This window comes from Neovison vison, chromosome 8, assembly GCF_020171115.1.
Source record: "Neovison vison isolate M4711 chromosome 8, ASM_NN_V1, whole genome shotgun sequence".
Taxonomy (NCBI): domain Eukaryota; kingdom Metazoa; phylum Chordata; class Mammalia; order Carnivora; family Mustelidae; genus Neogale; species Neogale vison.
In genome coordinates this window covers 264,223-278,884 of record NC_058098.1, presented here as the reverse complement: position 1 = coordinate 278,884, position 14,662 = coordinate 264,223, and the positions used below count along the sequence as shown (strand labels likewise).

The following is a 14,662-nucleotide window of genomic DNA, read 5'->3' as shown; positions in this document are numbered from 1 at the left end:
ACCTGTCAGGTCCCGGTCCTAGCCCCCTTTCAGGGGTGGGTTTGCTTGGCCACAGCACGTCCATTTCTTCTGCCATCTGTGTTTCCGTGTGGTCAGGACGGACGATTGCAAGAGGTGACCGTGGCTGTGTCGTGTCCCCCCCCACCCCCCAGCTGGCTTTCAGACCAGCCTCCTACAAACCCTTTGTTAGGACACCGCCAGTGCAGTAAGCAGCAGCATGAGCTGGAATTTTTTTAAACTTTCTTCAGATTTCATGTTTTGCTTCTACTTGCTTCTACTGAGACGTGATGAAAAGGGTCTGTCTGAACGTAGGATGGTTTTTCTTCAGTCGGTTTAAGGTCAATACTTCCTTCAGTGCGTGCTGTCCTGCCGAGTACGTGGCTCTCCAGTGTTTCAGGTCCCGAGCGAGTCCCCGTTGACCGGGCACCATGGTGTGCCGGACTCTGCTGAATGCATTACCCCTTGCCTCCGTACGTCCGTTGCCCGTTGTGTGTGGAGCCCAGCCCAGGCCCAGCGCCCTGCTGCGGACAGGAGCCTTCCCGGCAGGTGCGGTCCAGCCCGCCTGCGCCCGCGAGCCGTGTCTGTGTGTCTTCCTTTTGTCTAGAGGTGCCTCTCCTCCTGCCTCCTCTGCTCTTCTCCTCCTCTTCTCGTAACCTAAATCTCCTGGTAGTTTGGCCCTCAGCCCCCTTTTGAGACTTTTCTGTGCTTGCTTCTGTGGTGATCTCATCTTCCCGCATTGTCAGGAACACGACTTCCACGCCAGGAACCCCCACATGTGGACTGTGCTCTGGGCGCTCCCCGTGTTCTGGATCACTCCCCTGCTGCCCTGCGTCCCCCCAGAACATGGGGCGATACCGCAGCCTGGGGTGTCTGGGATGCATCACCTTCTTCGCCCACAAACTCTGCCAGTCCCGGCCGAGGTCACCGTGGTGAGCAGTTTGTGTGGGCCTTCCCGTCCGTCCCTGGCCCGGGTGCTGCTTGTCACCTGCTGCGGCCGTCCTCGGCCAGGCACAGCCTCCTCTGGACGTGGCGGTGACTCCCGAGGCCCATCCCTGCTGATGCTGCACACCACATTCAGGGCCGTCCTTTCATTTTTTAATTTTCTCCGAAGATCTTATTTGTTTGGGAGGGAGAGAGGACACCAGCATACAAGAAGCGGGGCCGGGGTGCAGGCAGAGCCCCCGCTGAGCAGGGAGCTCAGGGCCGGACTCGATCCCAGGACCTCGGGGTCGGGACCGAGCCGAAGGCAGTCCCCCAACCAGCTGAGTCACCCAGGCGCCCCTGGGGCGGTCCTTTTAAAAGAAGATTGATCATGTGACTCATTCCCCAGTTTAAAAAGTCGCTGGGTGCCTTCCTGCCGCTGCAGTAGAACCCAGAGCTCTTGCTGTGGCCTGCGGGCCTGGGGTCGGGGCTCGGGGCCATCACCCCACTAACGTGCCACGAGGCTGTCTTGCTCACTACTGGCCTGCCCATGCCTTCTCCTCAGGTCTTTGCCGCTGGCTCTGCTCTCTGCTTGAGGCCGTAGGGCCCCAGGGACCTCCAGGTGGGGTTTCTGTGGCCCCTTTCACATGGAGGTCTGACCACGGTCACCTCTGGGTCAGCGCGTCCAGCATGTCTCCTGCACCGTGTCCCTGACCATGTATCGTAAATCTCTTGTCAGGAGGTAGAAGGTGGTTTCTACCCTTTCCTGCTGCAAAGAGTGCCATGGAAGTGTCCCGCTGTGGAGGCCGTTTTGCTCATATGGAAACATATTTTTAAGAGGAATTCCTTAAAGTGGCATTGCTAGGTCAATGTATGTAGTTTTTTTTTTTTTTTTTTGACGATTTTATTTATTCATTTGACAGAGTGAGAGAGATCACAAGTAGGCAGAGGGAGAGGGGGAAGCAGGCTCCCTGCCGAGCAGAGAGCCCGATGCGGGGCTCAATCCCAGGACCCTGAGACCATGACCTGAGCCGAAGGCAGAGGCTTAACCCGCTGAGCTGCCTGGGCGCCCCGTACTTCTTACTTTGATGGCGAACATGAAATTGCCCTCTGGGGGCTGTCCACGTGCACTCCTCAGCCGTGTGCGAGTGTCTGTGTCCCCACCTCAGCCATACACATGTGTTGGCATGCGTTTTTGTGTTGCTGATGTGATGTGTATAAAATGGTACTTAAGAAAAATAAGAGAGGGGTGCCTGGGTGGCTCAGTGGGTTAAGCCTCTGCCTTCGGCTCAGGTCATGATCTCAGGGTCCTGGGATGGAGCCCCGCATCGGGCTCTCTGCTCAGCGGGGAGCCTGCTTCCTCCTCTCTCTCGGCCTGCCTCTGCCTACTTGTGATCTCTCTCTGTCAACTAAATAAATAAATAAATAATCTTTTAAAAAAAGAAAAATAAGAGGGGTGCCTAGGTGGCTTCCCCCTCTCTCTCTGCCTGTCTCTCTGCCTTCTTGTGATTTCTATCAAATAAATAAATAAAATCTAAAAAAAAAAAGAAAAATAAGAACAGTTTCTTTTCTCATGCTTAAAAGTCACTTATAGTTTTGTTTTCTGGAGAACTGTGTGTTTCATGTCCTTTGCCCAATTGCATTTTGGTCCTTCCCTGGCTGATGTACAAGAGGCTTCAGTGACATTTCTGCGTCTCAGCCGTAGACCCACGGCTGTGCTGTCTGCACGTCCTGAGACCTGCTTCCCAAAGTCCAGTCCTGGGGCCATCCGCCCGCCTGCCTGATGGGATGCCCTCGTGGTGGGTCCCTCTGGGTTTCTCTCTTACCTTCTGTGTGCCAGGCTCTCCCCCACACACCCCCGTCTGTTCTGGTTAGACCGTTTCTTTCTTTTGTCCCTTTTGAATCCTGAGTTCAGACCAGCAGACACAAATGTTAGTAAGCCCGTCTTGATTCCTCTTCCTTGGGAAGTTTCTTTTCTTTGTAAGAACCTGCCAGCCCCTGAGCCATCCGCTACGGTACTTCATACACAGTAGGTGCTCACGTAATGTTTGTTGAGCAGATAGAGGAGCTTTGGCAAGTCCTCACTATTTGTCTGGCGCTTATCTGCTGGGTGGCGGGGGCGGGTACGCGGTGACCGAGCAGACCCGCGTGGCTGGGCTGTGGCAGGGTCCGGCAGGCATCGGAGCCTTGTGCGCACCTGCCCGCCCACACTGCGGAGGCCCTCTGGGTCCTCAGCCCGCAGGACTAGCACACCCCCTAGTCCTAGTCGGGCACCTGCGGCTCTGGGCTACAGCTCTGTGTCCCTCTTTCAGGATGCCGAGGAGTGTGACAAGGCTGGGAGTGTGGCCACCTGCCAGGCCGTCATGCGCGCCGTGATTGGCATCGGGATCGAGGAGGAAGACCGGAAGCACACGTGGATGGAAGATGCTGACAGCGTGAGTCTGGCTCCCAGCCGGGGCCGCGTGCGGGGCGCCGGGCCGCCGAGAGTATTTCTGAGCTGCTGACGTTTGAGTGTAGCTGCGGCTGCAGGAATCGAGTTTTCTCTTCACCCGGCTCTGCCTGCGAGCTGCTCTTCACACACCTCCGACGTGCAGCGGTCTGGGCGGGCAGACGCTGTGCCGCGAGCCTAGAGCTGGTGTGGAGCGGGAGCCCGCAGAGCGCTCACCGCTGTCTCCCGTCCCCTGCGCCGTGGCTTCTGCTGTAGACTGCGGTTCGGAGAACAGTTGGCATGTGGAACTCTTGCCTGCTTTGAGGTTCTTTCCTTAGAATAGGCTTCCAGAGAAGAGAGCATGGGGTCAAAATCAATAGACATTTTAGGTACTTCGTGCCTTAATTGCGGCCCTCCTTATTTTTTACCCTGTTACTTTGAAATAATTTTAGACGTACAGGGAAGTCACGAAACTGTACAAAGAATTCTTACGTGCCCTTCACGCAGACTCCCCCACATCGGACCACTTTGCCGTGTCTGCCTTCTCCAGCCCACATCTCCCGAGGATGTGAGAGCGTGCTGCAGAGGCCGTGGCCCCTTTCCTCTCAGTCCTTCAGTGTGTGCTAGAGGATGTTTTCTCACACAGTCTCAGCACAACCGGCAGAATCGAAATCATGTGGGTATCGTACAGTTAAGTAGTTTGCAGACCTTCTCCAAATGTCAGAAGGAAAGGCCCCGCTGTGCTGTGGCATGGTAGCTGCCCGGGGAGACGCCGTCAGGACTCCAGGGCCCGATACCTGCAGGGGGCTCTGGTCTGCCTTTGTTTCTCATGAGACTGGCTATTGTCGGGACAGGCCAGTGACGCCGTGGAGTGCCCCTGATTCAGGTCTCTGTGACGTTTCCGCACTGTGGGGTTGAGGCTTGCATCTCGGCAGGACGTTGGGTCCTCCTGGCCGTGTTGGAAGGTTCGGTGCCCTTCAGCGCCAGCCAGCTCCAGCGGCGTCTGTCCGATTTCGCCCTGGAAGGTTGCTCTTCTTGTCTTGGTAATAGGTGCTTTGTGGGGAGGCACTCTGAGACTGAACTTCCTGTTTCTTGTCGAACTTTGACCTGCTAGTTTGTAGGTCCGTTAATGAGGTTTTCGTCCTGTATTAGTTACTACTGTGGTATTTGCCAAGCGGTGCTTTTCTAAGGAGTGTGTCTTCCACGTAGCGTTAGTGTTTATCCGTTGGAATTCTACAGTCAGGAGGAGCTTTCCTCTGTTCTGGTTCACTGGGTATTTGCTCCCTTACGTTAGCAGAGACTAAGGATCCCGGCTCCGTTCTGCGGCTTTGCCCCGCCTGCAGGCCTCCCCTGTGTGGAGCTCACCTAACCGCCTCTCGGAGGCTGTGCGTGCCTTGACCCCGAGCACAGGGGCCGGCCGCGACGTCCTTTTCTGGGGCCTATGACTGACGTACGGCCTTGTGCACAGTGAATACACTCTTGGTTCTTTAGCGGAGTGCAGGACGCAGGCCAACGACGATTTTTAAATGCTTCTCACGATGGAACAGTCAAGACGCAAAGTAGAAAGAATCCCGTAACACACGCGTTCAGTCTGTGCGTTGGAGGAACACCCTGAATGGCCCAAGAGAGCCCCAGTCCCTGGTGGTTGAGCTCCCCTTTATCCTGCGTGTGGCGTTAAACGCTCCACTTCCTTTTATTTTCCGTGTCGTCCTTGACAGCATCAGAGGCCCGGGGAGTCCGGGGTGGGGGGCGTCGCCCTGCGGGTGACGGACTGTGAGAGCAGAAGCCCCGAGCCGCTGCAGAGTTCTCTTTGTTGGCTCTTGCTTGTGTCCCGGAGCGAGCACAGCTGTCACAGGGCCGCGGGCTTCCGGAGGGAGCGTGGAGTCTCTGTTTGAAGCTCCGAGCGTTTTCCTGGTACTCCCCCCCTCGGGGACTGGCCCAGGTCACCCACACCCAAGACCCTGGGCAGGTTGTCACGTGATCCTGGCGGCTGGGCTAACTGCCCTCAGGATCTTGGTCAGAAGCCACAGGGAGGGGTATAGACCGGTCTGTGTGGGGTCTAACCCTCACTTTTCCAGGCGCTGCTGGTCAGGACAATGCCCGAGACAGGGCCCTTCCTGGTTTCTGTGGCGGCTGAGTCAGATTGAGGCCATGTGGCCAAGGAGCAACCCGGTCTGAACAAGGAGGTCTTAGCTGTGTCCCTGCTCTTGGAGTCCTCCACACCCATTTCCACGCTGGCGGTCTTTGAGCAGCAGGAGGCCTGCTTGCGGCTCTCGGCGAGGACGCGGCTGTCCATCTGGGTGGCGGCCTCAGGGGCTGCCTGTCTGGGTCCGTCTGCCATGCTGATGATCACTGTTGCAAAACTCTGTTTCTGACGTGCTTCCTAGTGGCTTTTCGCTTACCTCAAGATACAAAACCCCTTTCGGTACGAGAGTGCTTCCTGCGTGTGCACCGCGTGGGAGAGCCGCGTGCCGGCCTGTCTCCTGTGTGAGGCTCCGCGACCCCAGCTGTCAGCTGTCCCAGCGGTGTCCCTGGGTTGTGACCATCTAGAGACGTGATCACCACAGATAGCGCCCGGTTCGTGTGTTGCTTGATGCTTACCAGGGAATAAAGTCATTCTTGAGTGACACGTGTTTATGGTAGGTCTGTTTGAGTGCATGGGTTCGTTCTTTTTTAAGCTGCGTTTTTTTTTTTTTTTTTAAAGATTTTGTTTACTTATTTGACAGTGCCACAGCGAGACAGGGAACACAAGCAGGGGAAGTGGGAGAGGGAGAAGCAGGCCCCCACTGAGCCAGGCAGCCCGAGGTGGGGCTCACGATTAGGACCCGAGCCGAAGGCAGATGCTTAACCCACTGAGCCCCCCAGGCGCCCCTGTGCTGCATTTTTTATTGTGTTAAAATACACGTGTCCTGGGGCGCCTGGGGGGCTCAGTCAGACATCTGCCTTCGGCTCAGGTCCTGATCCCAGGGTCCTGGGATCCAAGTCCTACATCGGGCTCCCTGCTCAGGGGCGAGCCTGCTTCCCCCACACCCTCAGTCCCAGCACCCCACTCATTTGCTCTGTCTCCCAAATAGATAAACAAAATCTTAAAAAAAAAAAGGACACCTCCCCTCAGAGTTGCCTTTCCAGCCCCCGGCCGTGTGTGGCTCGGGGGCTCCAGAGGGCTATGCGAGCAGCCGGAACCCGCGGCCACTCACGCTCCTGTACGTGGGCGCTTGCTCTCGTCTGTGTGATCGCCCGCGTTTTACAAGTTGCTAAGGAGCATATCTTGTGTCATGGAGCGCTGTGCTACACCTCGTTTGGGTGCAGGAGCCCGTGTGTGTGGTCTGTGGTCACACGGCCGGCCTCCCCCGCTGGCGGCTGGTGGCCCTGGGTGTTCCCGTGCCCGTTGTCCCGGGCGTCCTTCTCCCGGACCGGGTTTCTCGTTGGCCCTCCCATGCTGGGACTTCGAGCAGATGCCGCCGGGCCTCCTGCTCGGGCGCCTGTGCTGGGCCGGCCGCTCTCACGCCCGTCTCTCCGCCCTAGTGTGTGGCCCACAGCGCGCTGGAGTGCGCCCGAGCCATCTACGCCTACGCGCTGCAGGTGTTCCCCAGCAAGAAGAGCGTGTGGCTGCGGGCTGCGTACTTCGAGAAGAACCACGGCACCAGGTACGCGGTGGGGCCCCGGGGCGGGCGGGCCCTCCACCCCTGCGCGCCCACGGAGCTTCTGACCCCGGTGGGGGCCGAGCTGAACATAACCCTCACGTCCCCAGGGGCGGACAAGGGCCTCCCTCTGCGATCTGGTTCTCTGCGGTGAGGGGCGGAGGCTTCTGCGGCCCTGGAGGCCCTTCGGTGGCCCCGTCTGTGATAGGGTCCTCACTGCTGTGTAGCTGAGAGTCTGAGCCTCCGAGGGTATCTCTCCACGGCCGTGCCTGCGGCCGAGCTGGCGGGTGCCCGGCGGCCAAGGGGTGCCTGGGACAAGGCAGGGGCCCGAAGCCCCTTGTCTGCGCCAGCACCGGCTCCAGCAGTGTGGGCGGCATGGCGTCTGCGCCCAGGCAGGCATGGTTTTCATTTAAAGCTGTGCTGACTGGGGGTTTGGGCTTGTTTTGTGCTCTGAGGAGGTCCTTGACAGTTTTCTCTAATTGTATTCTTTAATTGAAAAAAGCTTTGGGTCCGCCTTATTGGCCGTAGCTGCCGATTAAATTAGGTGTTGCAATTCCTGGTGTTCAGGGGTGCCTCTCTGGGGCACCAGGCCCCTGTGGCTGTGTGCACCCTCTGCCCTCTGCAGCTCTTCCCTGAGCTCGGGTGCCTCGCGGGGGGCAGGCCTCGCTGATTTCTGCAAGCTTCTGCTGGAGAAGCCACCGAGGCCCCGCTTCTTTCCTCCCCTGGCGTTGCCGAATCTCAGTCTGCTCAGGGTGTCTGTCCCTGGGGTGTCGCTGAGGCGCCTGTGTCCTCCCCACTCCCACCATCTGGTTGGGTGGTTGGGAATTGACTCGTCTGGGGATGCGTTGAGATGAGATGCTGACCCTGTGCAAGTTGACCTGGGACGCGCCAGGTCCGAGCAGGGCCTCTCCTGGCCCCGTGGTCTGTGGGTGTGTGCCTCCCCGCACTGCCCCCCTTGGTCCTGGGCTCAGGGCACTTCCCTCGCCGCCCCCGGCACCCTTCCCATCCGGTGGACTCCCGGAACGGAATGGCGCGAGGCAGCGGAGCGCTCCCAGTCTGTGGGCCTGGTTCTGGTGTTGTCTGGGAAGCACGGTGTCCTCCGCGGGCTTCACTCCACACAGAGCGAGTCCGTCATCTTGCCCTCGAGGCCCCAGCGGCCACCAGTGCCGGCGGCTTCGCCCCGGGTAGCCGGGCTGGCGTCGTCTCGCTCGGCAGTGACCGAAGGAACTGCTTTCCGGTCACACCGTTTCTTTGGACGCCGAAGGGAGGGTTCGGGGTCATAATCTTTATCGGCGGATCTGCGGTTACAGATGAAAAGAGGTCTCCTGTCACCCGGACCGTGAAGTCATCCTTCTCCTCAGGACACCCGACCATAAAAGGGCCCCCGAGAAGTCCCTCCATCGGGCTTTGCCCTGTAACAATGCCTTGCTTTGTGGCACCCTCTTCAGTAGTTACTTTGAGAGCCTTTATGGAGAGAAAAGATTTCCCCACACTCTCCCCGCTGTAAAACCCGGTGAATCATTGACAGCGCCGAACTTTGGAGCGGTAACTCTCTTCTCAGCACCCCCGCTGAGGCCGTGAGCGCCCCGCGTGCCCTGGCGGTGACTGTGGCCCCCTGTCTTCCAGGGAGTCCCTGGAGGCGCTGCTGCAGAGGGCTGTGGCCCATTGCCCCAAAGCGGAGGTGCTGTGGCTTATGGGCGCCAAGTCCAAGTGGCTGGCGGGGGATGTACCCGCGGCGAGGAGCATCCTGGCTCTGGCCTTCCAGGTGGGTTGGGGCGCCAGCTGGGCCGCAGGGAGAGTGTGCACTTGAACCCCGACCCAGGGCCTGTCGGGGACTGAGGGCTCCAGAGAGCACGTGACCCAAAGCCCTCCCCCTGCTCATTAGTGGGACCTGGCCTAAGAGAGGGGATGTGTATGGTCAGAATGCACCCAACTCGGGGTGCTCTACAGGCAGCTGGGGTCCCAGGGCTCCCAAGAGTGGGAGAACGGCCAGCTGGTGGACCTGCCTCTCGGTCATGGCTGCTCACTGGAACCACAGGCTACACGTCCCAGCACGTAGAACACGGGGCCAACAGGCGGCAGTCCCCAGTGAGTGGAGCAGTCACCAGAGACCACCGTTCCCCCACAGAAGAGCACAGTGATAACCTCTCTCCTGCGTGGAAGTGCGATTGTTGGTCCCTACACTCTGCCCACGGGCCCCTGGGTGCAGCCGGGCCCCTCGGGCGGGTGGAGCTGCGCCCGGACAGCTGTGCCCGGCCGGGCTCGTGGCGGCTAAGGGCATGAGCTTGGTGTCGGCAGTTGGCAACGCACTGAAGTCCTCGAGGTTTTCATTCCAGGAGAGTTACTGTTCGGTGTTCTGGCAGTGTGAGGAGGGTGCGACACAGCGATTCCACGCTCGCTCGGTGCTCACAGCTTGCGTTTGTTTGTTTTTAAAAGATTTTATTTATTTATTTGACAGAGAGAGATCACAAGTAGGCAGAGAGGCAGGCAGAGAGAGAGAGGAGGAAGCAGGCTCCCCGCAGAGCAGAGAGCCCGATGCGGGGCTCGATCCCAGGACCCTGGGATCACGACCTAAGCTGAAGGCAGAGGCTTCAACCCCCTGAGCCTCCCAGACGCCCCTACAGTTTGCGTTTTTATAAACTGCTGAGTCCAGCGTGAATGTCCATTTGTTGTTGCAACCCTGATGAGCGTGAGAATGATATTTGTCCTTCCTTGAGTAAAGGCCAAGAGAGGGGCCTGGCCTGTGTCTGGCCTTTGGCTTTCTGCTGTCCTTTGGAGGACAGCTGCGTGTTGAGATTGCTGCTCACAGCTTCTCCTGCCTTCTGCCTGGACGCTGCTGCTTGTCCCCAGCACCCCCCTCCGGGTGGCTCCCCTTTCCTTGCTGGTCCCCCTGGGGCTGCCTGCCGGGTCTGTGATGCAGTCGGGCAAGTGTGGCTGGTGGGTGGCTGTGCTTTCTGGAGGCCGTGAGGACCCCACTCCTGGGTCTGCTGGATTCTGCGTGTGGCCCAGTCCTAGCCCGTGGGAGCCATCCACACCGTCCGTGATCCCTGGGCATCCTTCCTTCCTGCTCCCCAGGACGCACTGCGATGGCCAGTGCCTTGTCACCGGGCTTGGGAGAGGGGTAGGCGTGGCACATGCACACCGGTGGTTTCGAGAGGCCCCTGGGAAAACGGCTCTGCCACTATCAGTGTTGTTGCCTGGGCGCCTGCAAAGTGGGCTGGCTTGTATTCAGGTAGGTCATCCTTTTGGGGCCAGACCCGACTTGTCTTCTGTTAGCCCTGGAGACAGTTGGATCAGAGCGTCCCGCAACAGAGCAAGGCCCAGCCCATGCCCAGGCTGGCTGCTCTTGATCAAGTGTGACCTAGCCCTGCTCCTGTGTTCGGGTCCCTCCTGACGCTGCTGCCCTCTCCCTCCAGGCCAACCCTAACAGCGAGGAGATCTGGCTGGCCGCCGTGAAGCTGGAGTCTGAGAACAACGAGTATGAGCGAGCCCGGCGTCTGCTGGCCAAGGCGCGGAGCAGTGCACCTACGGCCCGGGTGAGCGGGCTGCCCAGGGCCCCCGGGGTCCCCGAAACCTGTGGCCTCAGGAAAGTGTGAGGTGCCCGCTGAGGCCATGGTGCTGTAGTCTTGATGGTTCACCCTTGACTTTGAGATGCGACGCAGGGCACGGGGAGCCGCTCACAAAGGTCTGTGGGGCACGGCGGGGCCGATGGCGTTTGAGGGGAGCCGTGGCGTAAAGCCAGGGTCATCCCGGCGGGGGGCGCCTGGCCTGGCCGGGCCCTGCGTGGGAGGCGAGCGTGCCGTCCAGACACGCGGTGGGTGCGGGGACGGGGGCCGTCTGACGGCGGGCCTGCCACGCAGGTGTTCATGAAGTCCGTGAAGCTGGAGTGGGTGCTGGGGAACCTCACGGCGGCCCAGGAGCTGTGTGAGGAGGCTCTGAAGCACTACGAGGACTTCCCCAAGCTGTGGATGATGAAGGGGCAGATCGAGGAGCAGGAAGAGCTGCCGGAGAAGGCTCGGGAGGCCTACGGCCAGGGGGTGAGCCTGGGTCTTGGGCTGCCCCTCAGAGCTGGCCCTTGCAGACAGAACACCGGGCTCCAGGGTACCATTCGTCTCCCCTGGTATGGAAATGGGAGGCCCGGGGTCAGTGACTTGCTTGGGCCCCAGCCATGAGAGTGGCTCGCAGGGTGAGACCTGGGACCCTCACTCAGGCCTGTGCTTCTCCTTCTGCGAAACTTTGTGCCCCGCATGCAGGGAAGCGTGGGTCGCACCACACTTAACGTAAGGGCGGCCATGTACACTCCCCGTATGCACGCATGCACACGCCCCGGCAATGCACTTAAAGCCCCACACCCAGGCATGAAATGGGCAGGTCTCTGTGGACGTAAGCGCACCCCACACACACACACCACCCATCCCAGCCCGAGGGGCTGGCCATAGCTCTCACAACCCCTCCCTGACATCCTCCGAGCCCACTCCTGCTTGTCTTTGTTGTCTGTAGTTGAAAAAATGTCCGCACTCCACCCCTCTGTGGCTCCTGCTTTCTCGGCTGGAGGAGAAGGTTGGGCAGCTGACCCGAGCTCGGGCCATCCTGGAGAAGTCGCGCCTGAAGAACCCAAAGAACCCAGGCCTGTGGTACGTCCCGGCGGCCCCACGCCCTCCGATGGGCCATCGGGCCACAGTTGCTCCTGCGCTGCAGCGTTTCCGGCTTGGGCCCAGGGGAAGGGGGCAGGTGCTGGCCGTGAGGAGGCTCAGTTCCTGCCTTGGGAGCGCTCGGCCTGGACACTCAGACTGGCCTGTGGAGAGTTGGGTGCTCTGGCAGAAGGTGCCCAGGGGAGCCAGGAGCTAACGATGGGGGAGCCGGCTGGATGAGGCCAGGGAGGTAGACCCCACAGAAGAGGGGATGTGTAGACGAGGCTTTAAGGAGCCAAGAGAAGGTCAGGCGAGGATGCCCTTCGGCTGTGCTCATGGAGAGGGCTTGTGTAGGGCTCATAATGTCGGGGCTGGGGCCTGGTGGTTCCCAAAGGAGACCCCAGAAAGATGGGCAGGTCCTGGACACCGCTGATGTGGTGTTCCCCATCCCAGCGACGACGGCATGCCGGCCGGACCCTCGTCCTGCACGTGTTTCCTCGCGTCTGCGTGATGTCGGGCTCCTAGGCCTTGGCTGTGGCGGTGGCCGCCGAGGGCCCTCATGGTGGGGGGGGCGGGCACCAGTGCCTCGCTTCTCTGGCGGGAGAGCTCCCCCTGGCCGGGCTGGGAGCCCCAGCCCCGGGGCGTCCCGGGAACTTCGGGACTGCAGCTGGGCTTGTCCTGGGGCTGCGCGCGTGGGTGCCGGACCATCTCTGTGGGCCCCGTTCCTCAGGCTGGAGTCCGTCAGGCTGGAGTACCGAGCGGGGCTGAAGAACATCGCGAACACGCTGATGGCCAAGGCGCTGCAGGAGTGCCCCAGCTCCGGTAAGCGGCCCCCTGGCTCCCGGGCTGGCCCGGTGGCGGCATTTCCTGAGGGAGCAGGGTTCAGGCTCAGAAGTGTTGGTGAAGTGTGTCGTCGGGCGAAGTTGCCGCTCTCCGTGCTCTTGCGGACCCGATCCATGCCTCCAGGGCTCGGCAGGGGGACTTTGACTTCCCGTTCTGAAGCGCCCCATTGCTTTTTCTTCTGAAACCGAATTTCCATGATCTCACCCTGCATCTAAATGTACCTGTAGCATGAACACATTTGGAGTTAAAAAAAAAAAGATATTAAAAATCATCTGTAGGGGCCCCTGGCTCAGTCAGTTTAGCATCCGACTCTTGATCTCGGGTTGTGAGTTCAAGCCCTACAGTGGGTACAGAGATTACTCAAAAGTAATTAAAAAAAAATCCCCTGTAAGTCCACTACTGAGAAATTGTTGCTTTTAGCTTATTTGTGCTATTACAGTGTGTGTTACTGTACACAGTGGAAGTTCTTTTATGTTTAGTGTTGTGCCTTGTTATAAAAGCTGAAAGTTTTCTTTTGTTTTAAGGTTTTATTTATTTTGGGGCGCCTGGGTAGCTCAGGGGGTTAAAGCTTCTGCCTTCGGCTCAGGTCATGATCTCAGGGTCCTGGGATCGAGCCCCGCATCGGGCTCTCTGCTCCATGGGGAGCCTGCTTCCTCCTCTCTCTCTCTCTGCCTCTCTGCCTACTTGTGATCTCTGTCTGTCAAATAAATACATAAAATCTTTAAAAAAAATTTTTATTTGTTTTAAGATTTGAGACAGCGAGAGGCAAAGAGAGCAGAAGCAGGAGGGCGGGCTGGAAGCAGAGGGAGCGGCAGACCCCGAAGTTGGGGCTCAGTCCCAGCATCTTGAGATCATGACCTGAGCTAAAGACAGCTGCTTAACTGACTGAGCCACCCAAATCTTCAAGAAAGTGAATTTTTTAGTGGCTTCATAAGATGTACCCACGTGGGTATACCAGAAGTATACCACTCCCCCGTCGGTCAGTTGGAATCTTTACTAGCATTTCTGCTTGTTTTGTCGTGGCGAACCCCCGGATGTGGAATTACAGAGCTGGCGGGAGTGAATCTCACAGTTCTGGAGCTCGTCCAGCCCAGTCACCGCTGGAGAGTTGTCCGGCCTGTGCCCTCAGGGCTGCTGTGCGGCGGGCGGGCAGGGCAGCCTCTGTGGCTCTCTCTAGGCAGGCCCCGTGGGCAGACATGTGGGGAAGACCTAGCCGCAGTCTGAGGACACCCCGGGTTAGGGTCTTAGCCAGCCCCTCTTGGGGTAGCCTGCTCGTGGACAGGTCGCTTCTGACAGCAGAGGCGGGGTCCGAGTGGTGGTGTCCTTGTGTCTGAATTGCAGGTGTCCTGTGGTCTGAAGCCATCTTTCTTGAGGCAAGGCCCCAGAGGAAGACCAAGAGCGTCGATGCCCTGAAGAAGTGTGAGCACGACCCCCACGTCCTCCTGGCTGTGGCCAAGTGAGTGGGGGGTTCCTCGTGGGGTTGCTGACCCTTGGGACCTGATGGAACCTCTTAGAGTCCTTGGCCACCAGAGCTCCATGATAAAGCACTTTTGCTTTGACCCAGAGCAGCCCTGTCTGTGGGCAGAGGCCGTGCAGCCCCGGGCTGACCCGATGGCCGAGGCCGACCCTGACCACGAACGGGCAGCTTCCTCTGGGCCCGGCCTCCTTCCTTCCATCCTGCTCCTTCGGGTGGGAGTGGCGCTTCACGCCTGCACCGTCCTGAGTTGTAGGAGACAAACCTGCTCACGTTGGTCCACACAGAATTGAAGGAACAAGCGGAGCAAGCGCTCCGGGCGGCTTTTCTCGTGGGAGGGAGAAAGCAGAGAGCTTCACCTTGGTGACCTCGAGGACGGTCCAGGGTCTGTCTGTCAGGCCCAGTCAGTCTGCCTGGGGGCGCAGAGATGCTTGGACTGGAGACCATCGTTCCTCCAGGTGCCTGAGCCTGAGAGCAAGAGGAGTGACCCGAGGGACCCCACTCCATGAGCTCGAGTGTCCAGGGCCGGGTCCGGAGCGTCCTGGGGAGCCATGTGGTGTGCAGGGCAGGGCCTTGGGAAGATCCCGTGACGGTGTGGCTGGTGCTTGGGGGGCCTGAGAGCCGGGTGGGGGTTGGGTGTGTTCAGAGGAGGCCGGGAGGTGACCGGTTGGTTTGAGGTGCACGGTCATCAGGAAAAGCCCTGACTGGGCTCCCAGGACTGCTG

The 14,662-nt window shown here is 59.4% G+C and overlaps 1 protein-coding gene across 1 annotated transcript in view; it reads left to right on the top strand.

The window, feature by feature from the left end:
• Positions 1 to 14,662, top strand: part of PRPF6 (pre-mRNA processing factor 6) — a 39,590-nt gene that overhangs the window by 22,725 nt on the left and 2,203 nt on the right. Inside the window, exons 12-19 of the mRNA XM_044262615.1 lie at positions 3,234 to 3,356; positions 6,875 to 6,996; positions 8,617 to 8,755; positions 10,407 to 10,526; positions 10,851 to 11,027; positions 11,491 to 11,624; positions 12,352 to 12,443; positions 13,806 to 13,920. Coding sequence (XP_044118550.1) covers positions 3,234 to 3,356; positions 6,875 to 6,996; positions 8,617 to 8,755; positions 10,407 to 10,526; positions 10,851 to 11,027; positions 11,491 to 11,624; positions 12,352 to 12,443; positions 13,806 to 13,920 — 1,022 coding nt within the window. The remainder of the gene's footprint in view (positions 1 to 3,233; positions 3,357 to 6,874; positions 6,997 to 8,616; positions 8,756 to 10,406; positions 10,527 to 10,850; positions 11,028 to 11,490; positions 11,625 to 12,351; positions 12,444 to 13,805; positions 13,921 to 14,662) is intronic.